The sequence below is a fragment of the Sorex araneus genome, chromosome X, assembly GCF_027595985.1.
Source record: "Sorex araneus isolate mSorAra2 chromosome X, mSorAra2.pri, whole genome shotgun sequence".
NCBI lineage: Eukaryota > Metazoa > Chordata > Mammalia > Eulipotyphla > Soricidae > Sorex > Sorex araneus.
In genome coordinates this window covers 19,715,196-19,742,843 of record NC_073313.1, presented here as the reverse complement: position 1 = coordinate 19,742,843, position 27,648 = coordinate 19,715,196, and the positions used below count along the sequence as shown (strand labels likewise).

General features: G+C 44.5%; 1 protein-coding gene across 3 annotated transcripts in view; it reads left to right on the top strand.

Moving 5' to 3' along the window:
• Positions 1 to 27,648, top strand: part of SH3KBP1 (SH3 domain containing kinase binding protein 1) — a 383,994-nt gene that overhangs the window by 145,185 nt on the left and 211,161 nt on the right. For all 3 annotated transcript variants that reach the window (XM_055122571.1, XM_055122570.1, XM_055122569.1), the window contains exon 3: positions 5,679 to 5,802. In XM_055122571.1, coding sequence (XP_054978546.1) covers positions 5,679 to 5,802 — 124 coding nt within the window. The remainder of the gene's footprint in view (positions 1 to 5,678; positions 5,803 to 27,648) is intronic.

Genomic DNA, 27,648 nt, shown 5'->3' with positions numbered 1-27,648 from the left:
CCACGCTGGTGCTGCTCTCACTCGCTTGTGTCCTGCCAGCACCGCTGCTCTGTGACGCTGCCGTTCAGCGGGCTGCGAAACGTGTCCTGGCGCGTTTGCGCTAGGACGGCATTATTGATGCTGCGTGGCCTCCCGACGCGAGTGAGCCACCTTAGCTCCGATCAGCACGCTGCTTCTGGGCGCAGAAACAGTCTTTTCCCATGATGGGCCTATGACACAGCCCTGCTGCTGTCTCGGCATCTGTGTGGGGCTTCCCGTTCTGTGTTCCCGGACAGGCAGAGGGAAGCTGGGTTCCCTTGAGTGCCAGTAGAGGATTGCCCGTACCCAGACCGTCCTGTGGTGTCCTTATATAAATAAAAGCATTGCTTATTGATACAGTTGGGCCTGTAGGAATTTCTCTGAGCCCTTGCCGTCCAGCGTTAAGGCCTGGGGTGTGACTTCTACCGTGGCAAGAGTAGAATCCAGGTCTTTGTTTGGTTGTTGTTTTTCTTTTTTGCATTTTTGGTCACCCCCAGTGATGCTCAGGGGTTACTCCTGGCTCTGCACTTATTCCTGGCGGTGCTTGGGGGACCATATGGGATGCCAGGGATTGTACCCGGGTTGGCTACATGCAAGGCAAACACTCTACTCGCTGTGCTATTGCTACAGCCCCCAGAATCCAGGTGTTTTTGTTTTTTGCTTGTTTTTTTTCGGGGGGGTCAGACCCAGCAATGCACAGGGGTTACTCCTGGCTCTGCACTCGGGAATTACTCCTGGCGGTGCCCAGGGGACCATATGGGATGCTGGGAATCGAACCCCGGTCGGCCACGTGCAAGGCAAACTCCCTACACGCTGTGCTATTGTGCCAGTCCCCAGGATCCAGGTCTTAAAAAGTAGTTTGGGACCAGAGCAATAATACAGCAGGGAGGGTGCTTGTCCTGTGTGCGGCCAGCCCAGGTTTGAGCCTCATTACCCTATATGAGCCCCACTAGGAGTGATCACTGTATGCAGAGCCAAGAGTAAGCCCTGAGCTTCATCAGGAACGACCTCCCCCCCACACACATTAAAGTAAATAAATCATAAAATAAAAAATATTTAAAACCAAATAAAAAATCCTTGGCATCACATTGTCCCCCAAGTACTGCTAGGTGTAGCTTTTGGAGGCCCCCCAAGCACGCCAGGCCCTGGAGGCCCCGAGCACTGCCATGGTGACCTGGGTCTTCCCCAGCTCGAAGGCCCCGAGCCATACCCCAACTTTGGGCCCTCACGTTCAACGACTGGCCTGGTTCTCTGAGAATCACTGGAAGGGCCCCCAGGCCTCCTGAGCACCATTTGGGATCCCCGCAAATGAATAATAGTAAACTGCGTAATCCAGTGGCATTTATCTCATTTATGGTATTGTGCAACCATCACCCCTGTTTCAGAAACCTTTTCATCACGGCAAACAGAACCACTGTAACCAATAGGCTTTGTCGACTTTTGTCTCTATGAATTTGCCTCTTCTCGGTGCCTCATATAAGAGAAATCATGTATTTGTCCTTCTGGGTCTGGCTTATTTGATTTAGCACAATCTTTTCTATATTTACCCACATTATAGCTTTACTTCTCTTTTAAATAGAATGCAATTCCTTCAGCTTATTTTTGTGGAGGGCCCATACCTGGGGGTGCCCAGGGGCTACTCCTGACACAGTGTTTGGGGTTTCTCCTGAAAGTGCTCTGAGGACCATGTGGTGCTTGGAATTGTAACAAGGCCTCCTACTTGCAAAGCATATGTTCAGCTATCTCCCTAGCTCCGAATAGTATTCTAGTGTATATAGATAACAGTGGATTTATCCATTTGTATGTTGGTGGATAATTTTGTCATTTCTACTCATATTTCTATGAATAATTCAGTAACTATTAACAAACACTTTTTTTGGAGGGGATGTGGGCCACACCGTGGCTCTGCATTCAGGGGTCACTCCTGGCAGTGCTTGGGCCAGATGTAGTGCTGGGATTGAACCTGGGTCAGCTGCATGCAAGGCAAGCGCCATGCCCATTGTACTGTTCTTCCAGCCTAACAAACACTTCTTAGAGTCTCCATTTCCATTGTTTTAGATACAGGCAAGGAATAACATTGTTTAGTCATGTGGCAATTCCATGATTACCTTTATAAGCATCCAGTGTTCCATTCTCCATACACCATTTCCAATTCTCACCACAGTGGGCTGGACTGAGAGCTCATGGGCAGAGCACATGCCTCTTGCAGAAGGCCCAGGTTTTATCCCCAGCACTGCATGGTCACACCACTGGGAATGACCCACAACACTGAGCCAAGAGTAGGTTCTGCTCGGTGTGGTCCAGAACTCACCCCGACCCCCCCCACACCAAATTCCCACCCCAAATGTACAGTGGTTCCAATTTCTGCCCATCATTGTCAAACTTGTTTTGCTTTTGCAGATTCTTGCTCTTAATGAGTGTGAAGTGCTATCTTATTGTGGGTTTGATTGGAGTTTCCCTAATGGCTATTGCTGTCGCACATCTTGTTATGTGCTTATTAGCTATTTGTAGAGCTTCTTTGGAGAAATATCCAGTTTTTTTTTTTTGCCTGGCACTTATGTTTTTTAAAGCGTTTGGGAGGAATGGAGGCAAGCAGAGATTGACAAAGTCGAAGGGCTGGTCTGGGTGTCTGATTAGATTTGGGAGTTAACACTGAGTTTTCCAGTTGGTAAGTGGGTGAGAGAGCCGCCGGGCCTCCCCCCACCGCCCCCCATTAACTGAGGAAGGGGCAGGTTGGAGGGAAGAGGTGGGGATTGAATAGGACTGTGTGAAGCCTAGAATATAGCACACCTTCTCCTCAGGTCATTGATTGGCTCTTGGAAAAATGGCAACTTTAAGGGAAATGGCAGATTCGAAAGCAGGTCCTCAGACCAGTCAGTTCTTTGAGCATTGCCCAGGAGTTATCTTGTCATCTGTGTTCGAGTGAAACAACATAGAACTTAGCTGTGTTATTTGTGGACCTGCTATACCTGGGTGGTGTGTGGCTGGAGAGCGTGGCGTGTGCCTCTGCAGCGTGCATCTAAAAATGACTGGGCCTATTTTTATTTTTCAAACAGGGGCCACACCAACTGTGCTGATGCTTGAGTCACAGACCCAACCCTGAAGGGTATTTTGGTTTTTTTTGTTTTGTTTTGTTTGTTTGTTTGGGGGCCATACCCAGCAGTGCTCAGGGCTTGCTTCTGGCTCTGTGTTCAGGACTCGCTCGTAGCGGGGTTCGGGAACCATACGGGGTGTCGGAGATGGAACCCAGATGGTCTGCCTGCTGGGCATTCATCCTACCTGCTTGGACAATGTCTCCAACCCTGCAGGGCCTTTTAAAAAGATCTTCTCTCCTCCTTGCGACTTCTCAGAAGCCACTTGAGAAATGTGCTCATCATCATACTTCTGTATCCACAAATGTCTCTGCATCAGGGACCAAGGAATCCAGATTTGGACCCGTTCTCCTGGGGCTGATTTCTCAGCTCTTGCTCAGCCAAGGCCTTCTCAGCTCGTGGGTGCTGCTCTGAAGCCTACGGCGTAATAATCACTCTTGCTAATGGCGACTTCCAAGGCGTCCTCCTGTCTCCACCCAGCCTCTCCAATTTGTCCCCCCCGACACACACACACACACACCCCTGTTCCCGCATGGCTCCCTGTGCTTCTCTGAATGACACCTTGGCGAAATTGCCTGTGGTCTCGTTGGGTCGCGTTTGTCGTATGCAGGTTGAATATTTGTGAGTGCACTCATAGCATCCTGTGTGGGAAAGTGGGGTGCGAGCAGCTGTTTTCCCCCCAAAGAAGCAAGGGTTGGGAGCCACGCACCCTTGCGGGTTTCACTGCTTTCCTGTGAGAGCTGGTGCAGGCTGGCAGCCCTGGCCGGGGAAGCAGCCCATCCGGCGGCTCAGGCAGGCAATGTTTGCAGATTGTGCCCGCTGCCATCTGCCTGTGAGGCTGCAGAAAGCCCCGGCAACTGCTGTTCTAGCAGGTGCTGGGGCTGCTGAGGTGGGTGTCCATGCACACGCGCTTGCATACAGCTCCATGCTGTAGGGCCTGGGGCGCCAGCTGCAGCTCCACCCAGCCAGGCACCAGCCGCAGTGGCTGGTTTCCGGTGGGGCCCTGGGGAGGGTGGGTGGGTGAGGCTGAGGTGCACAGAGCCAGCAACTGGGGAACTGGCGTCGGTAACCGACACTTGGTGTGTAGGAAGTGCTCAGGCAGGGGCTGGGTTTTGACAAGCTTTTGCTGGTTTTTTTCCATGGCGGTCTTCTGGTGGCGTCCCGGCCTAACTCTTGTTCATTCCACAGAAGCCTGTCTCCATTTCTTGCTTGGAATTTCTTTAAAAAACGTATTCCTCAGGGGCTGGAGCAATAGCACAGCGGGTAGGGCGTTTGCCTTGCACGCGGCCGACCCGGGTTCGATTCCCAGCATCCCATATGGTCCCCTGAGCACCGCCAGGAGTGATTCCTGAGTGCAGAGCCAGGAGTAACCCCTGTGCATCGCCAGGTGTGACCCAAAAAGAAAAAAAAATGTATTTCTCAGCCTGGAGCCCTTCCTGGTGTTTTGTGTCGAACCCCTGAGCTCTGTGTTTTTCTGAAGTCATCGTGACCATGGGCTGAAAGACCATGGGTTCGACAAACCCCAGAAATTTCCAGGCCTGTAGTCTGTGAGTGTCTACTGCTTCAGGCCGTTCACCCCTGGCACTCAGGAACCACCAGGTCAGCCATTAGGGTAAAAAATAACCACCCAGAGCTGGGGGCTGGAGAAACAGAACAGGGGTTAAGGTGTTTGCCTTGCACAGAGCTGACCCTAGTTCGATTCTTGGCACCCCGTATGCTCCCCTGAGTCTCTCCAGGAGAGATCACTGAGCACAGAACTAGGAGAAAGCCCTGAGTACAGCCGGGTGTGGCCCACCACCCCTTCCCCCAAATCCAGACCTTAATGTCTCTTTGCTAAGAGGCACCCCCTCGAGCAAACCTTTCGGATAGAAAGATATTTTAGATTTTGATCTCTGTTCTAACTACCGAACTCTGCTGTGGTTAAGCATCAAAGCAGCCAAAGAGAAGACTTAAGCGAATGAAGGTGGTTGGGTTGTAACGAAGCTCTTTATTTGTAAAAAGGGACGGAGGGCAGTAGTTTGCTGACCCCTGGCTGGGAATGGCAGTTTTTATTTTAGTTTGCTATCCTTCTGTTTTTCTTTGCCAGCAGAACCTTGATGACTGAAAATGAGCTTCAATCAGCTTCTTTGGGGGTGAGCATAATTGTGAGCACCATAGTGATGTGGAAATCTACCGCACTAAATCCCTCGTGGGACGAATAGAAGCCAGAAGGCTTTTAAGAGGTTACTTGGCTTGGCCAAAGCTTGTCATTATTCAAAAAGTAGAACAGGCTGTCACTTAGCGCTGTATGGTGGCTTTGAGTCATACCATACATTCTCTTTCTGGCCAATAGTATGGCGAAGGCCATACAAGGTCACCTCATGGTATTGAACATTATTCCATTTTCTAGGATTCAAATGACTGTCAGGAAAATTGGCTGCAAAATATGGGAAGTGAAGTGTTGTGAAACCACGATGTTAATTGAGATCACTACAGTTCATTTCCAGAAAGCCAAAGCTCAAAACTGTCAATGACGCATTCTAGAAATTCCAAACCACAATCTTATTTTTCTCTTGTCTCTCCTCACAGGAAATAAAGAAGGAAATGAAGAAAGACCCTCTCTCCAGCAAAGCTCCAGAAAAGCCCAGGCACGATATAGCCAGTGGAAATGCTTTGCTGTCTTCTGAAACAATTCTGAGAAGCAACAGGAGAGGTATGGAAAAGAAGAATTACTCTCCCACTTCCCCAATGCCCCCCCTCTAGATATAATCCTTATATTTTTGGGGTGCATTTGGAATACATATATGTGGCTACAGGCACATGCACACAGCATGTAGCAATATCAGAACTCTAATAAAGGGACCCAGTAAAAGCGTTTCTTGACATGGGGATACTGGACTGAATTTGTAATCAATGATTTCGCTAGGACTCTTGCCTTTCACTTTCGCATCTATTTTTATGATTGAAATGCTGTGGTGCAGGCTGAGCCAGGCTCTTTGTACTTATGGGTGGACTTTCTCAGACTCATTTCCCCCCCCCCCTTGTCTTCCAGTGTCTATGAACCAGAATATGCAAAGCCTCAGCTCACAAATCCTAATCAGACAGGTTTTCAGGTACCAGCTGGTTGGAGTTTCTCCCCAGACCCCCGCTTTGTGCCATTGTTGACTGAAATGGTAGGGAAAACACTTGACTCAGGTTTTTGCTATGTCTGATTTTCAGCAAGATCTTCTCAGCCTTTTCTGAGCCCGCTCTGACTGTGGGTCAGCTCTGGGCACACAGCCCACCTGCCAGTGGCAGGTGAGCATCAAGCTACAGGCTTTCTACTGGCTTATTACTTCCTTGGAGAGACATATAGAGCTGTTCAAAAGCAGGAGCAGGAAATGTGTGAGCAAAGAGCTCTGTTAAAAAAGAAGGCCAGTTTACATAACCATGGGGCAGGACAGCTAATCTTTCATAAAATTTAGACAGCTTAAGAATTGTCCAGTAAACTGTCCATTGATCACAGTACTGGAAACATTAGCTTCACTCCTGCTGCTGCTTCTGCCCCCTCTAGCTGCCCTGGGCTGTGTTTCCGATTTTGAATTATTCAGATTCAAGATTGGCTGGAGGCCCATTCTATGGTTCACAGCTATACGGTTTTCTCTTCAGGCCTATTTCTTTTACATCCCTTCCTACCAAATTCTGGGGACTTTCCAGTTTGAGCATTAAGAGTTCTTCATCATACAACTGTATTTGCATGTCAAATGCCTCCTGCATTGGCACACCTGGGTTCCAGAGCTCCCAAGGGCTGCTCTCTTCGGGCTTCCAGCGTCAGTGATCACTGTGTCTGTGTCTGCAAACGCCCCATTCTGAGACCAGGCCTGGTGTTCCCCTTGATGCGTCTTGGATCAGTGGGATGAGAAATTGAAACCATGTTGATAGAGCAAGACCTCTCTAGCCAGCCCTGTTTTTCCCTGTTTTTCTATAGTAAATAAGGTATCTAATTAGCTCAAGAAGATATGGAATTCATTAGGTTGTGGGATTAATGTGATTATTTGGATATGTTTTTTTGTTTTTTTTTTTGCTTTTTGGGTCACACCCAGCAATGCTCAGGGGTTACTCCTGGCTTTGCACTCAGGAATTACTCCTGGTGGTGCCCAGGGGACCATATGGGATGCTGGGAATCAAACCCGGGTCTGGTCACGTGTAAGGCAAACGCCCTACCCGCTGTGCTATTGCTCCAGCCCCTATTTGGATATGTTTGGTAAAATTGTTTGAGAACTTTTGGGGCCAGACAGTAGTATAGCAGGTAGGGTGCTTGCCTTGCATATGTCCCACCCAGGTTCAATACCTGGCTCCTTACGTGGTCGCCCAAGGCCTACCAGGAGTGATCCCTGAGCATTGAACCAGGAGTAAACCCTGAGCATCATGAGGTATGCTCCCCAAACAAATAATTAGCCCAAATTTTAAGTCAGCAAAGGACCTGTTTGTCGCTTTACAATGAAAAAATATGGCCTGCTAATTCCCCTTGTAGGATGTTTTTAACTGAAAAATGGTACGAAAAGGACTGGCTGCATGGTCCTTTTTTTGCCATGCTTCCACCTTAGGCCTGTAGCTTAACTATGAACAATACTTTACCCTTAAGTACTTGACTTACTGAATCTGTCGGGTGCTTAGAGACCTTAGCTCAGAGACCTTAGCATGGGGTGTTCTGTCAGTATGAAACACATAACAAAGCAAGCCATCTTCATCCTGTCCCAGGCTTCACGCTGACCCCTGGTCACCTGGGCTGAACATAAATCTTGAGCTGAAGGGAAGCATTGTGTACCAGGGCCGGTGCCGCCCTTGGTTCTGCCCCTGCCCATCAAGGCTAGTCGTGCCCTACTACTCCTTATAATGAACAGCGAGCCAGATTGATTGGTCTTGTCAGGCCAGATAAATAGTTCATTGTGCTGAGCTCAAAAGCTACATTTTTCCCACCCCAAATCAATGAAAACCCCCTTTTTTCCCTTTCAACAAGGATCAGAGGCTAATCTGAGGGATGATTCTAGTTACTTGTAAACACTTCCTTCCAACTAATTTTTCAAGTTTTATGAGTTATCGGAAGTGACTGAAATTTCCTCCTTCCCTTTGTCCCCGTCAGGCATTGTCCCTCGAAATGCCTTGAATGTTTTTTGTCTACTGCTGTTTGTTATGGAGGGAAGTAGCTTTTAAAGTGGAGAGTTTAGAAATAGCCCGCTTTGATGGACTAACATGAGATCTTAGAGGATATGAGACTACCTGGTGATTCAGCGTTGGACTCTGTGAGAGATGAATAGAAGTAACACATGTTTGTTTTCTTCTTTGTTTCCCCCTGGGGCTAAGGATCTAGCACAGGGCGTCACCCATGCAAAGCACGCACTCTTCTGCTGAACCAGGACTTGGCTTCTTTTTCTTCTGTGGGCCTTATCATTCCATACGGACTTCACTGTATCACTGTCACCCCTTTGTTCATCGATTTACTCGAGTGGGCGCCAGTAATGTCTCCATTCATCCCAGCCCTGAGGATTTAGCAGCCTCTCCTTACTCGTCTTTCCCAATGATTGGAGGCTTTTTTCAGGGTCAGGGGAATGAGACCTGTTATTGTTACTATTTTTGGCATATCGAATACTCCATGGAGAGCTTGCCAGGCTCTGCCCTTGTGGGCGGGATACTCTCGGTAGCTTGCTGGGCTCTCCAAGAGGCATATATATATTTATTTCCCTCTATGATGATGTGTCGCGCAGCTACGAAGAAGTGGCCACGTGGTCCAGGAATATGTTGCATATCCCATACCGACTTAGAACTGAGTATAGAAAGAAACACCAGAATCTGTTTCATAATACAGTATGACCTGGAACCCTTCCTTTAGGTCCAGAACTTGAGATGGTCTTAGCCGAAGAAGTTGGTCCAATAGTGTCCCACAGTTTCGAGGACCTAGGTTGCTTTGGGACAGTGGCCAGTGGGTGGTAGCACCTCTCAGCATGGATGAGCTCACCCTCCCAGCACCCAAATAAGGTCAAAAGATAACCCAAAGTTGGAAGGAAGCTATTCATAGGCTCAAAAAAATAGAGGGCCAGGAGTGTGGAAATGTTTGGGGACCAGCAAGTTTCCGTTTTCAGCTTTAACCTTTGCAGATTGCTACAGAGTTGATCTCAAGAGGTACAGGAATGACTGTGGGCTCCTTGTTTGAGAAAAACATGACTGAAATGGCGAGAGCGTAAAGCGCTCGTCCAGCAGCCTGAGTTCTGTGGCCCCGATCTGGGACTGTAGGGACAGTTGTGATGTTCCTACCCTGGTCCCGTCTTTGGTCAGGATCCAAATTAAAGCAAAGGCATTTCCTGTTTAAAGCAAGATATTTCCTGAGGAGTAAGAAGTCATTTTTCATTTCGTCTGGCATGGTGGGGGTTGGCTAGCCTCGTGTTATCGCAGTCTCCCATATGTTGACGAATTGCAGCCCAAACATCTGTATGGTTTCCTTAGAGTCAAATGTCATTCTCATGAACAGGACAGAAAAAGTGTTGTCTGTTTCCTTCTGAGAATGATTGGCTTTTCTGTTTCCTCTATTATCGAACCCTTAGAGGAGACTCACGGGCCCGCTACAGTAAGAGCAGTGATCTACAGAAGAATCTTCTTGAAAAACATTCAGACCCCTAAGAAAATTAAAACTGACCAAAATGAACCTTTTTTTTCAAAACCCCTCCTTATAGCTTAAATGCATTCTTGGAAATGAACAGATCGTCTATCTGCATAGGGACTGGTTATTTCCCTTTATTTGAATGAAAATGAAATGAAAGTCTTGGGTGCAAAGGACTCCCCCACTAACTTGGTCCTGTGTGGAGGAAGCATCCAGGCTTTGATCAGCACCCTCCTGGCCTGCGTGGGGAGCGGCTTTGGTGTAAGGGCTTCAAGTCCTTCAGAGGTTTTTGCATTGTTTGCGTTCCTCATGGGAAGCCTTCTCCCTCTGACTGCCTCCCCACCCCCAGCTGCCTCTAAGTTTGGAAGTTGTACCTTCCTCACATCAGCTGCTTGCCTACGATGCTCCTGGCTGTGGCAGATCCAGACACTCGCAGAATCCCGGCCGGCCCCGCCAGCCAGCAAGTGAGCAGTTGGTTCCACTGCACATGTCCGTTGGGGAATGTGGAGAATGTGCCGCCCATTTTTTATATCATTATTTTTATGGCCAGGTGGGGACATATTTCTTATTGTGTCATTTTGATTGCGAAGCCACTCCACGGGTTTCTGGTTGGCTTTATGTGTCCTTGTTTCTATTTCCAGTGTATCATGAAATCAGTGCTTGGTAAGTCACTATTGTCTCTTGCACACTTCTTATTCTTTGCTATTATCATTATTATTACCGTTGATGTTGGTATGCTCTCCCGATAGAAAATGTATTTTATCATCATCTTAAGTTGCGCTGCTACGTTGGCCTCTGCCTCCTGGAATAGAAACTGCTTTTACCATCTTTATTTAAGGTTTGTTACGCATTTGCATCTTACTGCCCCTTCCAAGGCGGAATGTTCAGAGATGTTCTTTGTCACCGGCCTAGCTCTGACGCTGTGAGATGAGACTCAGGTTGGGAGGGGGTCACTCTCAGAGTTGGTATGTCACGTGACTTGGATCGTAGAACATGACTCTGGGGGCTCATTTCTCTGGTGTTTAGTCCCTCAGACAGTTAGTTTAGACTGGGCTGAAGTCTGCTCAGTCCTACGGACCCTTAAAAGAAAATTTTCCTCAGCAGAGGGACTAACAGCTGCCCTGCCTCTGGTGACACACTGTTGCTTTAAAAGGGAGGGCAGAAACTCTTCAGAATTCACTGGGTGTGTGGATGGGTGAAACACACGTACATGCCCCTCACTGTGAATGTGGGCCTCAGTGTTTGCCGCATGGATGGGCTTTCCATCTGGGGCTGCTGCCTGTCGCTGTTCCAAGCTTGTTGCCTAATGGTCTACCTTTCTTTGACTCACAGATTCATCTGCCATTCGTTTATTTTTTTAAATTTTTTTATTTTATGCTTTTTGGGTCACAACCTGGTGATATTCAGGGGTTACTCCTGGCTCTGGACTCAGGAATTACTCCCGTGGGTGCTCAGGGACCATATGGAATGCTGGGAATCGAACCCGGGTTGGTTGCGTGCAAAGCAAATGCCCTACCCGCTGTGCTATCGCTCCAGCCCCTCATTTGCTGATCGAATCCCCAAACAGATCTGGCCCAAGTGGCCTCTTTTTCCCTCACCTCTACTGAGGGGGAAACTTTTTTTTTTTGGTCAACATTTCATTTCTTTAGCATTGGCTATTGAGGATAATACCCTTGAGGCACAGTTTGGCTTGTAACATGAGTGAGGGCTGGGTGTGCGTGTGCGTGTCAGTGTGTATGCATGTGGTACAAACCTGCTCGTGCTGGCCTGGATTTCTTGCCTTGCCTCCGAGGAAGCGGCATGGAGTTTGATAGGCCGTGGGTTCTTTGTTTGATGGGAAACTGTAAACAATGGATGAAACAATAAGTGTGTCCTTAATAATAAGAAGAAAGAAGTCAAAAATTTTGGATTTCAGTGCTTTATTGGCTAAGGTAGATGCAAATCTGGGGATTTGGGTTTAGATGTTTTTAATTAAGGTGTTTTTAATTAACAAATGGGAATTACCTCCAGGGAAGTAAGAATATGAGAGGTATTGCTTTAGGTCAGATTTTTGTTCAAGGTTTTCAGCCAATCATCTGTAGTGTTGCTTAACTTTCTGGCACACTAAGAGTTAAGAGGAAGTATTACTTTTTGGGGAAAGCTCTTGACTCTCACCTGAACTGGACTTTTTCATGGGGAGATGAAAATAAAGCAGCATCCTGGCAGTGATCATGGATGGTGAGGATACGAAGTCATTTGGTAACGTGTGTGTCTGCACGCATGACTTATTCATAGGTGACTTCATTGTCTTTTTGTTCAGTGCTTTCAAATGTCTGACTGCAAAGAGGCCATGCAAAGGTCTTTTAAACTGATCCAAGAATAGCTTTTGAGGACTCATCTTTTAAATTGATAGCCTGTATTGTAAACAATAATTTACATTATAATATGTTATTCTTTATCTTTTGGGGCCTCCCAAGCAGTACTCAAGGGACATGGGAGAAGTATCCAGTGACACTTGGCCAGCCCAGGTTAGCCATTCACTGGTCTGGCCCAATGAAGCGGTGCTACTTGGACCCTGTAATGCTAGGAACGACCAGGACCTCCAAAGTGGCGTTCAGGGGTCTCTAGGGCTACACGCTGTGAAACTCAGGAAGCCATAGAGTGCCAGGGACTGAACCCAGGTCTGATGCATGTTTCGGCATGTGCCCCAGCTGCTGAACTGTCTCCTGGCCCCCTTGTTTATTTTCTTGTCAGAGCAGTACTGTCTCTGGGGCCGAGAGGTGGTGGTGAAACGGGTTGCAAGAGTCTGTTCTGGAGAGGTGTTGCTATGCCATACATTTCCAATGCTTTTTAATGTGTGGGTCATTGACAAGATTGTTTTTAGAATTTTTCTTCTAGTTATCGCCCTTCAATATCTGTGTTCTGGTAACAGTGTGTGAATATGAAAGTCATTAGTGCCCCTCGGAACAGTTGTTGATCTAAACTTCAATTGGCCTTTTGCTGGCTTTCCACCCAAGTCCTCCCTTCACCCAGAGGACCATCTGTACCTTGGTTTTGTGGTGGTGGCGCCACCTGGTGGCTCTCATGAGAAATGCCTCCTCCCACCTTCCCTTTCTCCTTGGCGGGTGGAGGGTGGGGGCGGGGAGTGGATCTTGTGCAAGATGCCTTTGCCTCCTTGATTTTGGGTTCTCCATCCCTGCAGTGCCCTCTCACAACTTGCAAGTCTCTCAAATTGCACAATATTCTCTTTAACCTTCTTTGTTTCTCTTCTAACACTTCTTAATTGAACACATGCCATCCGACTCCCCATCTTTGTGTCATCTGCTGTATCCCCCCTGACCAGGATCATGGTTGCTAAACGTTAAGAAACATAACTTCTGTAGGGATGAGTCTAGGTATAGACATTAATTTGGACATTCTCTTCTCCTTTATAGTTCCAAGGACCACTACGTTTTCAGTAGGGTTTTTGGTTTTGGTTGGGTTCTTTGTCTTTTTGTTTTTTGTTTTTTTCTGAGCTAGGTTTTCCTCAAAGGAGCAGTATTTTATTACTGATGTTGTTTTCAGTTGTCAGCAGGCAGTAAAATAAAAAGCCAGCTGACTTTGTTGACTTTGTTGCCATTTGTCAGTTCTCTACAGGAAGCTACTCTTGCCTGGGTGTCCCTACTGCTCCCTGGGCACAGACCACTGAATATAACTATTCTTTTCTTCTGGTTTCTTGGGCCACACCCGGTCGTGTTCAGGGCTGTTTCCCATCTTTGAGCTCAGGGATCACCTCCGGCGGGATTTGAGAGACCAAAGCTGAGTCTTCCCAGTGAGAGGCAAGCACTCTCCCCACTGTACTCCTGCTCAGGCTTCAGCATAAGTATTCGTGATAAATAAAATGTTATCTTTTGGGGGCTGGAGTGATAGCACAGCGGGTAGGGTGTTTGTCTTGCACGCGGCCGACCCGGCTTCGATCCCCGGCATCCCATATGGGCCCCCAAGCACCGCCAGAAGTAATTCCTGAGTGCAAAGCCAGGAGAAACCCCTGAGTATCGCTGGGTGTGACCCAAAAAGCAAAAAATAAAATAGTTATCTTTTTAAGTTTCATTGTTTTCTATTTTTTTCATAACATTACAGATGAGCCTTATTTTGAGCTATGTTTGGGTAGGTCTGGGAACTAAATCAACTATTACTGCTCTGTTGGTGCGGGGAGAGGCACTCAGAGTTTCAAACACGGCACAGTGCACAATCCACCTGCCAACTGAACTCCCCCCCCTTACATGAAGACTTGGGTCCCTTTGAATAGCCAGAGTCCATGTAGTTGGGCATAACTGAAGTTTGCTCGTGTACTATTCATGTGACATGGAATGCTGGAATTGTACAAGTTCCGTCCGATGGCCCAGACTCTGAGGATGGTGCTGAGGTCACGCATGTGCCATGTGGCAACATTGCATGCACACTTGTTTTCCTCAGTCCTGAGTGAGACCTGGGTCTACCCAAGTTTGTCAGTATAAGACGTGTTCTAAAGGGAGGATGCATATTTCCAGGCACCAGGGAGGAGCCTGTGTGAGGAGTGTCATACACTTCTCAAGAGAGTAACTGGGCCAGCATTTCCTGGTGCGGTGTAGAATTAGAGCCATGAAAAAATTCCACGAAAGTGGGAGGGGGAGAGAGAAAAGATCAGCTCTCTCTGGACAAAGAAAATCTGCCTCAAGCTGCATCCACTGGTGCCCTCTTTGAGACGGACAGAAAGCGCCTTGGAAGGGCAGGCACTCAGCCATCGTTTGGTAACGAAAACAGCATCTCTTTGATCACAGAGCTGCACTTCCTGAGGATGGGCTGGTTCTCTGCCTTGCGCTGTGCTGTCTAGGCATCCCTGAGATCATCTTCAGAAGCTGTCACACAGGGGAATGGGAAAGTGCACAGGCATGGAGGGGGTGGCTGGCGCTGGGAGAAACAGTGAAACTCCTAATGCCCGTGGCTCAGAAACCACCAGTCAGAGGATGCTAAGCACTTCTGAGGCTGACACTGAAAAGGCTGCCCCTGGGGAAGGCTTGCAAATGACAAACTGAATGAGACTGCCCCTCTCCGTTCATGTCTTGGGTCCTGGCGGTCCCGGGGTGAGCAGGTAGGCCCAGGACGGAGAGGCCTGGTGCACAGGAGATGCTGGGCCAGGGCTTTAGCCTGCAATCCCAGGGGCCTGTTTTGATAATGCTGATAAGGGCCTACGGCATTAGAACAGTTCCATGGGCTTCTCTGTCTGCTTGCATAAAAAAAATGGGGCCTCTCTGCTTATCTTAATCCCGTTAAACCCCTGAATGGGCACAAAACAGCTTTGCTCACTCTCTCCTCCCTGCTATTTTGAGTTTAGGCATTGAACCCATACATGGAACCCTCGGGCAAACTCACACGCCTGCTCCTGGGGGTTCTGGAATCATAGAATTCCTGAGGGTGCTGTGGTCTGCTGACCAGGCCTTCCCCACATGCCCAGAAGACAGGGAGCATGGGCCCAAGGCACCTGAAAGGACCCCTCTCTTGGAAGGGAGGGTGTGGCCTTTGCTGAGACCCCCATGGGACCCTGCTTTCCCAGGAGAGATGGTTGTGGGTAGAGAACTGGTCGGCCCGTTCAAGGGAATGGCTGGCAGTCTTGTATCGGTGGGCTTTAGCTTTTGTAGTTCCCTCCCTTTTTTCTCCTGTTTCTAATGACATCTGTCAACACAGCCTGTTCACCGGTGCCATCTGTAGTCTCGGTTCAGTCTTGGGAATCTTTCCCTTTTTTTTTTGTGCTTATAAGACCTGGAAGCTTTTGTCCCCTAAACGTTGAGGACATGTCCTGGCTCTTCTCCCTAACTGATGGTCAGGCTGGCGGTGGGCACAGCTGCAGTGCCAGGTGCGCTGCCCTCATTGCCCCCAGCTGGAAGGGGAAAGAGAATAGCCAGAACTTACCGTGTGTGTGTGTGTGTGTGTGTGTGTGTGTGTGTAAGTGCGCGTGCGTGCATGCGAGCTCGCTCGAGAAAACACATTTGAGGATCGAACTGCATGTTCCCTGGGGTTTTCTCTGGAGACCTTTGAAATAAGCTCACTGGTGGGGGAGTCTTACTGCTGCACAGAAAAGGGGTGTTGGCGGCCCCCAGACCTGCTGCCTCCCACATTTCTGTGGGATTTTAGGCAAATTGCAAACTGTTTTCCAAGCTGTCAGGTTAAGAAGTCCACTCTTAATCCCAACCCCTGCCTCCCATGCTGTTTTTTTTTACCCCCAGGGACACTGTGAGGATAATAACTAGACTCTCTTTCTTCAGTTTTTGTCCCATAATGTCCCTGAGTTAGGTAAAGTGGGTAGTCATTAAACTCGGTTTTAGTTGTTATTAAAAGCCTTAAATGGACATTAAGATCCATCTGAGAGGGATGGGGGCATTTTCATGGTTTATAGAAGATAACAGTAAAGTATTTTTTTCATGAAGTAACCAGTGGCCCGGTACATATGGAAGATTTTGCAGGCTATAAACCATAGGCTGGACCATGAAGTCTCAGCATATTTAAAAGAATTCAGATCATACAAAGCATGTCGCAACCAGAGCAAGGGGGGTTAAATTAGACATAAGGAACAGAAGAAAATTTGGGAAATTTGCAAACATGTGAAAACTAGGTAGTATACCCCTAAATAGCCAACGGATCAAAGAAGAATCCACAAGGGACATTTTAAAATACTTCGAAATAGGTGAAAATAAAGTCACAATATCCAGAAATGTATTGCATACCACTAAAATAATGCTGAGAGTGAATTCATAGCTACAAATCCCTAAAATTGTAAACAGATATAAAATCGCCCAGATTTATCAAGGTATAATTGATATATTGCATTTTGTAAGTTTGCGGTATACAGTAGGATGGTTTGACACACATGCATACTGTATTATGAAATGATTACTACAATGAGTTTGCTTCATGTAACTAACACATGTCATTGCCATGTCGTTCAGTTGTAGTGGTGGTGAACCAAATTTAAGATTTATTTTGCTTTGAGTTATTTTACTTAGCATAATGCCTTCCAGGCTCATTTATATTGTCATATATGGCAGGATTTCTCTTTGAGACAATGATTTCATTTCCTTTTAATATAGATCCTAACTTTCTACCACAGGGAACCAGACAAAGAAGAACAACCTAAACCCAAAAGAAGCAGGAAGAAGGAAATAATTATTAGAATGGAAATCTATGAAAGAATAGGAAAAACAATATGCAAATAACAATGATATTTAAAAAGTGTTTTGAAATAGTTAACAAATCTTTACGTACACTGCCAAGGGGAAAAATGGAGAAAAGAATGAAACCACTAATGCAAAGCACTACAGAGGGGAAATCACTGCCAATCCTAGAGAAATTAAAAGAGTTATAAAGAAATGTTAGGAACAACTTACACACTGCTGGTGGTAATATAGATGGTATAGCTACTTTGTAAAAACAGTCTACCTTTTCCTCAGACTTAAATATAGGTCCCTTATTTCCCAGCATTCTACATCTAAGAAAGATGAAACCATATGTCTACACACAAATGTACACAAATGTTCATAGCAGTGAGATTCATAATAGCACAAAATGGAAACCACCCAAATATTCTTCAGCTGAACAGATAAACAAAATGTGCTATATCCATACAATGGAATATTATTTGGTGGTAGGATAAAATACCAGTGTATGCTACAACCTTGAAGACATTAGGCTCCACTGGAGAAACTGGATACAAAAGACCACTCATCTGCCTAGAATATACAGTCCCTGAGGATCAAAACATACATTAGTGTTGACCCAAGGCTGGGTGTGTGTGTGTGAGGAATCCTGAGCCGTAGTATAGCGGGTAGTTACAGTGGCTGCCTTGCACATAGCTGACCCACGTTTGGTGTTAGTGCTGCATATGTACCCCAGTTTCTCCAGGAGTGATCTCTGAGGACTTTTAGATGTGCTCCCCTCTCCCCCCAAAAAGCTCCATAGTTGGTGTGGGAATGGACAGGGGCCACTCATGGGCTTGAGATTTCTTCTTAGGGTGATTAAAACGTTCTAAAATCAGATCGTCGTGATGGTTGAACAGTTCTGTAAATGTATAAAAAAAACATTGAATTTTAAGTGGGTAAATTTTATGATATGTAAATTATCTCAATAAAGCTGTTAAAAATTTCCCACGCGAACTGGTGTTAAAATGCAATGTCTGACTGTGCCTGGTGGTCTCTCTGTCTCTTTCTCTTTCACATCCCTCGTCCCCCTCCCGGCTGAGGGGCAAGATGTGTCATTCCATTTATTCAAGTCTTTAAAATTATATATTTCTCAGTGAAGCTTTCTATTTTCTTCATTCAATCAGTTGCCTAGGAGATAGTGAGTCTGAGGGATCAAAAAGACAGTGTTTTGCTAGGGCTGACCTAAATATTAGATAATCGATTTGAGAAGGGGGAAAACTGAGTATGGCACTCTATTGTTCATTTCTTGAAGAAAAAAAAATCCCTGTAAATCAAAAGCTGAACCTCTTCTAGTCGCAATTCTGTCCTTCGTGGAGGGAGCCTTTTCAGGAAAGGAAAAGAATCCATTTATGGCTCCATTTTTTCCCCCTTGCCCATTGTCAGTAACGCTCATTGAATATTTTTGCTCAAAAAAAAATCTTTATCTGCAGCTCCGATGATTTCTTTAGGAAAGATTCTTAGATGTGGAATTACCAGATAAAAGCACGTATATGTTTTATGGGACTTTAAGCCATTATTATCAAATTGATTTTCTGGAAGCCTGCATCGATTCAGACCCACACAAGTGAGGAGAGTGCTTCTCAGTGTTTTCAGTTTGGATTTCTTTGATTAATGGAGTACTTACACATTTTTCCTTCTGTCATTTGTTTGGGTTCTTTGATCTTTTGTTGAGATCTTTATATTTTTCTTACTGATTGGTATATTACTTTTTGTCATTCGTGGAAATTGTGTTGCCTGGTTTGTGGCTTTCGTTTTGTCTACAGTTGGTTTTGATGTACAGAGAGCGTACAATTTTTATGTAGATTAGCATATTGACTTTTTCTTTTGTGATTTTTCTGAATAAATTCTTACCTAGTTTTCTTTATACTGGCCTCATTTTTAATGTCTACTTTTAATCTGTATGGAATTTTGATGTCTCATATGAGTTTGGTATGCAAATTGATTTGTGTTTTGAACAACCACTTTTCCAGGGCCATTTATTGAGTAATCCATTTCTTCCTCCATTAATTTGTGATACCCCATTAATCATGTAATGTTATTATATTATTAGGCCATTTCCCCCCATGGACTTTCAGATCCACGAAATTAACCTGTCTCACCATTCTTGTATCAATATATATTTAACTATTGTGACTTTGTAGTATGTTTGCATACATAGTATAGCTCTTGTCCCTTCTGTTGTCGCTATTCATTTAAAAATATTTCAAATTATTTTCATTGCTTTCCAAAATCATGTTGTCAAATTTTAAAAATCCATTGAGATTTGAATTACATTATAATTAATTTAGATGGAATGGAAATTTCTCCACCTCTCTGTTTAAAAGTTTTGTGTCATACAGTGAGCATACAGATGTGTTAGGGGAAACCTTTCCACCCCACCCCCTCCTCCCTGAATATGCCGGAGCACCAAGTATCACCAAATTCAAACACACACCCTTTCTGCAATCTTTTTTTTTTTTGCTTTTTGGATCACACCTGGCGATGCACAGGGGTTACTCCTGGCTCTGCACTCAGGAATTACTCCTGACGGTGCTCAGGGGACCATATGGGATGCTGGGAATCGAACCTGGGTCGGCCGTGTGCAAGGCCAACGCCCTACCCGCTGTGCTATCGTTCCAGCCCCAGACTTCATTTTAATTATCAGGTGAGAAAGGATTTCACTCTGTATAGTCAAATATCAGCTTAGAATTTGTGTCCTCTTGCTTACTCTTTATAAAGTTGTTCCTACATAGATTATAGTTATTTTTACCTTTTGTAAATAAGATCTTCCCTCTCTTAACATTTTTTTCTTACTGCTGGTATGCAGAGAATTTAACGTTTTGGTATTTCCCTCTATTTTTAAAATTTTTTCATTTTTAAAAATGTCCCTCTATTTTTGTTTTCCTTTGTTTTGGGGCCATACCAGACCGTGCTCAGGGACCACTCCTGAGCACGGTCTGGTATTGGGGGACCATATGGGGTGCCAGGGGTCAAATCAGGTCAGCTGTGTACAAGGCAAGCACCCTGCCCCCTATACTAACTCTCTCTCCAGCCCTTGGACGGTACTCTTATTAAAGCCCTTTTTGGAATATTCTAGTTAATTAAAAAACCTATCCATTTAACGTTAGCATTGTTAGTGCCTGCCAGTCCCTGGCTTCCAGAATCTGGGGCTAATAGAAATTTTAAAAGGCAATATTTGAACGAATGACCTGTGTGTTTGGTTTTTGAGCCACACCCAGCAATGTTCAGGGCTTACTCCGGGCTTACTCAGGGATGACTCCTGGTGGGCTCCAGGGATGGGCTGCTGGGAATCACATCCGGATTGGCCATGTGCAAGGCGAATGCCATACCTCCTGTACGAATGCTCCAGCCCCCAAATGCTATTTTTGAGGGCCTCCCAGGTGCTGCTAAGGGCCCAGGGCCCCACCGCGGTTCTTGGCCAAGGAGGCCCATTCAGCTCAAGGGTCTGAGGATGTGATGCTATTTGGGCCCTGCTGGGCTGAGGATACCTAGGCTACCCGAATTGTGCTCCAGGGCTGCACTGGGCAGTGTTTGGGGGACCATATAGTGCCGGGAATTGAACCTTGGGATGAACCCTAACCCAGCCACACAAAATATTAGTAACAAAATTTCCTTAGTTAGAACTTTATAATATATTTTATGATGAGAGAGACAGAAACAACCATTTACTTCTTAGAATAACTCCATGAAAGGAGGTGAGAAGAGCATCGCTATTGGCTCACTGCTTTCTTTTACTTGTGAGGGTGGCTGCTCAGGGGGCCATATGCAGTGCTGTGGATTGAACTAGGGTCGGCCACGTGCATGGCAAGCCCCTTACCCGCCATACTAGCTCTCTAGCCTTCAGCCCATTTTAAATCTAAGGAAACGGAGGTCAAAAGTTCTTTTGCTTCCTTTATCCCACAAAATATATGCAGTCATGTGAGTAATGGTATCAGTAAAGGTTTAAGCAATTTCTGATCTTAAATGACTTTTCGACATGTGTCCAAAAAGGCACATTTTGAAAGTACTTTTTATTCTGCTAAAATGCTTTTTCTTGTGTGTGTGCTTCAATTTGTTATGTTTTTTTAAACTAGATTTCCAGCTCCTTAAGGGAAAGAAAGCCATGGTTTGGTCTTGGAACTAGCATTAATTATTAGATGGATGTGCATACTTATGTTGAAGCACCCTGGCCCTTTGGAATAAAATAGAGTTACCAGACAGAAAACTACCAGAAAGAGAATGAACTTGAGAGTGATACGGTTTAGGAGAACTGCTGTGATTTGGAGAACTTTGCCGGGGTGAGTGAGCACTGAGGGAGAGAGGAGGCCGGCTCGGTGTCTGTTTGGGAACGTGGCTCATGAGAATAAGCATGGAGTCTAGCTCAAAGCCTGCTAGCGGGCCGTGAGTAGAGAGTGAGAAAGCAAAATACGTTCCCGAACGAGAAAATTGCAACAAGATCTTGAGCCATAAGGGCCCTAAGTGTATTTAAGAGACATATCCTGAGCTTATCCTTTTTTTCTGACTCAAGTCTGAGCTGAAAAATGGGAGGATAACTGCAGGGCAAGAGGAGGTTTCGGTTTAGTAGGATCCTTTAAATGTTCATTTGATTTTATACCTTGACGTCCATGTGTCTGGAGTTTGGTTTCTTTTGCCTGCAGTGCTGTGTGGGGTGAATGTTCTCTTCCCTTTCTTCAGGAGTGCCTAAGCTCAGGCCAGCCTCAGCTTGTCCTTGCTTTCTGAACTTTTTCCTCGTTGATATTTTAGTGCTAACCAGCCCCATCTCCACTCTGTCACGAACATGGGTGTATAAAGATGGGTTTCTGTCGCTTCTTGATTCATGTTTGTATATCTTAGATCTTACAAACTTGCCTCATTTTATTGTGCTTTAGGCACTTTATAGACATTTCATTTTTTTTACAAATCGAAGGTCAGTAGCAATCTCACTGAACACGTCTCTTGGCGCCATTTCTTTTTCAAAAGTGTATATATACTTTGTCTCTGTCACACTTTGCTAATTCTAGCAATGATAATTTTTAAAAATTATTATATCTATTACTGTTATCTGCAATCAGTCATCTTTGAAGCTAACATTGTCTTCGGGTGCCCTAAACACACCCACCTACGGCAGCAAACTTAATCAGTGTCTTTCTGCTCTTCTGACTGTTCTCCTGTCACTTCCCCAAGACACAATATTGAAATGAGGCCAACTTATATCCCTACAATGGCACCTAAGTGTTCAAGGAAGAGTCGTGTGTCTATCACTATAAATCAAAAGCTAGAAATGATTTACACTGAGGATGTCACGTCAAAAGCAGAGACAGGCTGAAAACTAGGCTTTTTGCAGCAAAGAGTAGCCCTTTGTGAGTGCAAAGAAAAAGATTTTGAAGGCAATTGAAAGTGCTACTCTAAGGTGCATGTGAACAATTCTAAAGCAGAATAACACCATCGATGATGTGAACAGTTTGAGACATGTAGATAGATCTAATCAGCCACAAAAGCCAGATAGAACCAAGTAAACTATGGAGGTGGGAAATTAGCAGAGGCTAGTTCCCGGGGTTTAGGGAAGAACCCATCTCCAGGATATCAACATGCAGGGTAAGGGAGCAAATGCTGATGGAAAAATTACAACATGTGATCCAGAAGATCTTTCCAAGGTCATTGATGGAGGTAACTACACTGAGCAGTAGACGTTCAATATTGACAAAGTGACTTTCTATTGGAAGATGATGTCACCTAGGATGTAAATAGCTAGAAAGGAGAAATCAGTGTCTGATTCTGAAGCTTCAAAAGACAGCCAGACTCTCTTATGTGCTAGTGCAGCTGGTGACTTTATGTTGAAGGTAGTGCTCATTGACCATTCTAAAATGTCATGGATACCTTTACAATTCTGGTAAATGTACTCTGTCTGCGCCCTAGAAATGGAACAACAAAGCCGGGATGAGGTCACATCTGTTTACAACATGCATTGCTGAATATTTAAAACTCGCTGTTGAGATTCACTGCATGGAAAAAATCTTTTAAAAATATTTCTGTTCCATTGATAACGCACCTGGGCACTTGAGTGCTGATGTAGCTGTAAAAAGAAATTAACATTTTCATGCTGGCTAACACAGCATCCATTCTGCAGCCAAAAGATCAAGGAGTCACTTTTATTTTCAAGTCTAATTATTTAAGGAATATGTTTCATCAGGCAATGGTTGCCATAAATAGTGATCCCCTTGATGAATCTTGGCAAAGTAAATTGTAAAGCTTCTGGATAGCAGTTGCCATTTTAGCTGCCAAACATTTTTGATTCATGAAAGAGGTCAAAATATCAACATCAACAGTAGTTTGGAAGAAATTGATTCCAACCCTCACATGACGTTGAAGGGTCCGAGGCTTTAGTGATGGAAGTCACTGCCAATGTGATAGAAACAGCAAGAGAACTAGAATTGCAAGTGGGGCCCACAGGTATACCTGGATTGCAGCAATCTCAAGATGCAACTTAAGTGAATGAGTAATTGGTTTTTTGTGGACAAGAGTGACTTCTCCAGATGGAGCTATGGCTGGAACACTGTCAAAATGGCAACAAAAGACTTTTGCTATGACTTAAACAAGGTAGATAAAACAGCATTAGGGTTTGAGAGGATTCACTCCAATTTTGAAATTCTGTTGTGGGTCCAACTTTATCAAATAGAATCATACACTATAGAAAAATCTTTTATGAAAGAAAAAGGCTGGTGATGTGGTGAACCTCACTGTTGTTGTATTTTAAGAAATTGTCACAGCCACACCAACCTTCAGCACCACCACCTTGATTAGTCAGTGGCTATCAATATTGCATTAAGATTTAAGACTTGCTGAAGGATCAGGCAATGATTAAAATTTTTGAAATATTTTATATTTGTTTTTGGGCCACACCTGGCATTGTTCAGGGGTTATTCTTGGCTCCAAACTCAGGAATCACCACTGACTGTACTTAGGAGATCATATGGGATGCCAGGGATTGAACCTGGGTCGGTCACATGCAAGGCAAGTGCCTTATCTGCTCTGGTATTACTCTGGCTCCAGCAATAAAATATTTTTAAGTAAGGCATATGCATTTTAATATAACAATATTGCATATGTAATAAACTACAGCATAGCTTCCTAAGCTTGTTTTATCTACCACCTCTTCTCCAGAAAAAAAGTCACTCAGTGCCCTCTTGGAAATCTAACTTCTTTTAGCAAAAAGAAAAAAAAACGCACTAGAGTCTACTGTTACCCATTTGGGTCATTCCAGTGCCCCCCCAGAGGGTTGTATCATCCATTTTGGGAAACACTATATTACAGCATAGTCAGCATAGTGTAAAGCAAATATTTTATATGCACTTGGAAAGGAAAGAAACTGATTATTGATATATTTGTTTCACATCAGTGCTCTGGGATGAAACCCACAATTTCTCTGAAGTGTGTCTTTATTTTGAAATATTTTTGTTTGTGGGCCACATCCAAAGGGGCTCAGGGCTTGCTCCTGACTCTGTGCTCAGGAATCACTCCTGATGGTGCTTAGAGGCCCATATAAGGTGCCGGGAATTGAACCCTGATTGACCAAGTGTAAGGCTCTTACTGAATTACTTACTCTTTACTTCCTCACTTCTCTCTCTCTTGCCCCTATTTTGAAATACTAAACATGATAAAAGAAACATCACTTAGCCATTGGTCTTTAAAAGTTGGGATGGGGATTGGATTGATGCCTGTAGTTTGCAATTCAAATCAATTAACTGTGAATTATTTGATCCAAGTCCATTGAAATCAACAAGGAAATGAGAATACTAAATGACCTTCCAAAGAAATTAGGATTATGAAGTCTTCTCCGTTGAATGCAAACTTTTTTTTTCTCTCTTTGGGTCACACCTGTGATGCACAGGGGTTACTCCTGGCTCATGAACTCAGGAACTACTCCTGGCAGTGCTCGGGGGATCATATGGGATGCTGGGAATCGAACCCGGGTTGGCCTTGTGCAGGGCACATACCCTACCTGCTGTGCTATTGCTCCAGCACCAGTTGAATGCAAACTTAATGCACATTTCACCACACACTCAACCCTAAGAAATCCAGTAAGAATCTGCAGTATATTGCAATGGGCAAGAATCGGAGGTTTACCAAAGGCAGAAGCACTGAAGTTTCTTACTAAATAAAATCCCCAATACTCAACTGGTAGAAGAACCAGAATCATCTAAAGATTTCCAGAAGCCTCTAATAGTTCACATGGGAACAATAAATGTTTGTTATCTGAAAGAGCTTGAGTGGACTGTAGAGAATATGTAGAATGAGGCCCAGAATTCCTTCCTGTAAGCCGTAGAGTGTGTTTGCAAAGAAAGAGAAGAGTGGTGTCCTTATACTTTAAAAGGTTCCAAAAGGCTTAGTTACCAAAATGAAGTTACAAAGACTAAAATGTTTCACAGGACTATGTATAATAGTACCATGAATCTCATAGGAAGAATTAATTCCATACAAATGAAGAGAGTGGGAATTCATTTTAAAGCTCAAAGCTTTTAGAAAGGGTCCTTTAGATTTAAGCTACTCTCAATCTACACTCAACTGGCAGATGACAAAACTGAGGTTCCAAAAGGGAAATGACCTTCTTAAAATGGCTGACTAATGGCTGATGGTGCTGAGAATTAACAGAGTTCTCCTGACTCTTTAAACCAAAGTCTCTGATTCATCCTGAGCAAAAGTATGAGGAAGAAAAAGAAATAAAAATGGTTTTCTAGCCTCAGTGAACTTTAATGAAGTTCTAAGTCATTAAAATGGACAGGATATTTATCAACCGTTATCAGTTCTTGCTGGTTGACCAACTCTACCTCCAGCTGTATGCAACCTGCCATTGAAAGGCAGGCCACTGGGACTCGTGTAGTTTTGTTTTGCTTTGTTCTGTTTTGAAAAAGAAACTGATGCTTCACTCGGATAAATAATCACTTTCCATTTTCTGCTTTAACTTGCTTATGATCGAATGAGCTCATACATCAATATGAATAGATCGATATAGTTCATAATTTATGAGAACGCAGTGGGAGGGAGAGATTGATCCTGCAGAACCACCCAACAGAGACTTGTTTCTCTTCTTTCTTCTTTCTTGTTACTTAGGTTTGGTCATTTTCAAGTTTATTAACACCTCCATCTAAGAGGATCAGCGGGGAGTGAGAAAAAGAAAAAACAACCCGACATAAACCTTTCTAATAAGTTATTTGCAGTTAAACTGTGAAGGGGTATCTGTAGGTCATCATAGATTTTAAGGACTCATGTTATTTCTCTCAAGTCTGCACCAGTGTAATAAAAGGCTAATGACTCATGTGTAGTTTACACAGGTATATGCACATCCAAGGGACCTGTTCCAGTTGGGATGGGGCTTGAAGAGTAAGGCAGCACAGAGAGTGGGATGGAACTGGAGTCAGGGAGATGGAAGGAATAAAAGGGGATGAGGTTATTAAACATGAGTTGTAACTGCACACAAATTCTGTGAAATGTCAGAACCATAGAACCAGTGTTTAGGAGGAGAGTGAGAGGTATTTTAAAAAGTGTACATTTATGTCCAAAGCAAAATCAGAATTTCCCTTCCTGGCTCATCCTGGTTTGCTTATACCTGTCCACACAGAGTATCAATAGATAAATCAGTAACACAATGACTTTAGAGAATGTATGTGTTTTATATGCTACCAATGTAATTTCAAGGGTCTTGTCTGAATCATTGTCATAATCTCAGTGATTTAGTCAAAAGTAAATCACAGGTGATCATCTCTTCAACTGAACCACCACTACAAGCAATAATCTCAAAGGGTTGGTGTAAAGCTTTTTAAACAGCCAACATAGGGCTCAGTGTATGGCTTAGCAATACTTACATGTGTATTCCATTCCTCGAGTTCCATCCCCGGCATTGCAAAAAGGAAAAGCCAAACATGGGATGTGTCTGAAGTGACTCATACCCAGCATGTGTGAAGCCCAGGTTTGATCCCTAGCACCACCTGGCCCCCGAGCACCATTGGAGTGGCCTGTACAACCACAGTCACCGAAAAAGTTCAAGTATTAAACTGTCATTTTTCCAAAATATATTTTTTTACAGAAAGTAGCTATTAGTAGCATGTGTGCATATATGTCTGCATGTCTTGTGTGTGTATGTGTTTAATCTGTCAAATTATATAACTGACTTGGAGAAACCCAATAGAGAAAATTCTCGATTTTAGAATTTCCTTTGCAAGGAATGATGGTCTAAAGAATCCAACTAGGTTGGCCCTTGAAATAAAGGGAGGGGAGGAGTGGGAAGGAAATAATAGATTTAGGGTGGGGTTCACCCTCAGGTCATTTCTTACAGGGTGGCCTGCTAGGAGCTTCAGCCTCCCTGTTCCAAGTTCCAAGCATCTTCAACAAGCCAACTAGAGGTTTTACACAAATTTTACTTAAACTGAAATCTGAAGATACAACACTAATTATTTGTAATTCTTGATACTGATTTCCTAGGGAGCAAAATTGACATATAATCACATAATCTAGCCTTCTCTTTTGATTAATAGCTTCACTTTCTCTTCCTGGCTCTGATGATGGTTTTTAATGAGTATGGTGTTCAGTTTGGAAAATAAAAGAAGTCCTGGAGATGGATGGTGACAATGTTTATACAATAATTTGGATGTGCTTAATATCATTGAGCTCTATACTTAAAAATGGTCCAAGTGGTAAATTTTGCATCATAGGCATTTTTAGCACAATAGAAAAGGAAGTAAGACAATGGTGAGATACCCAG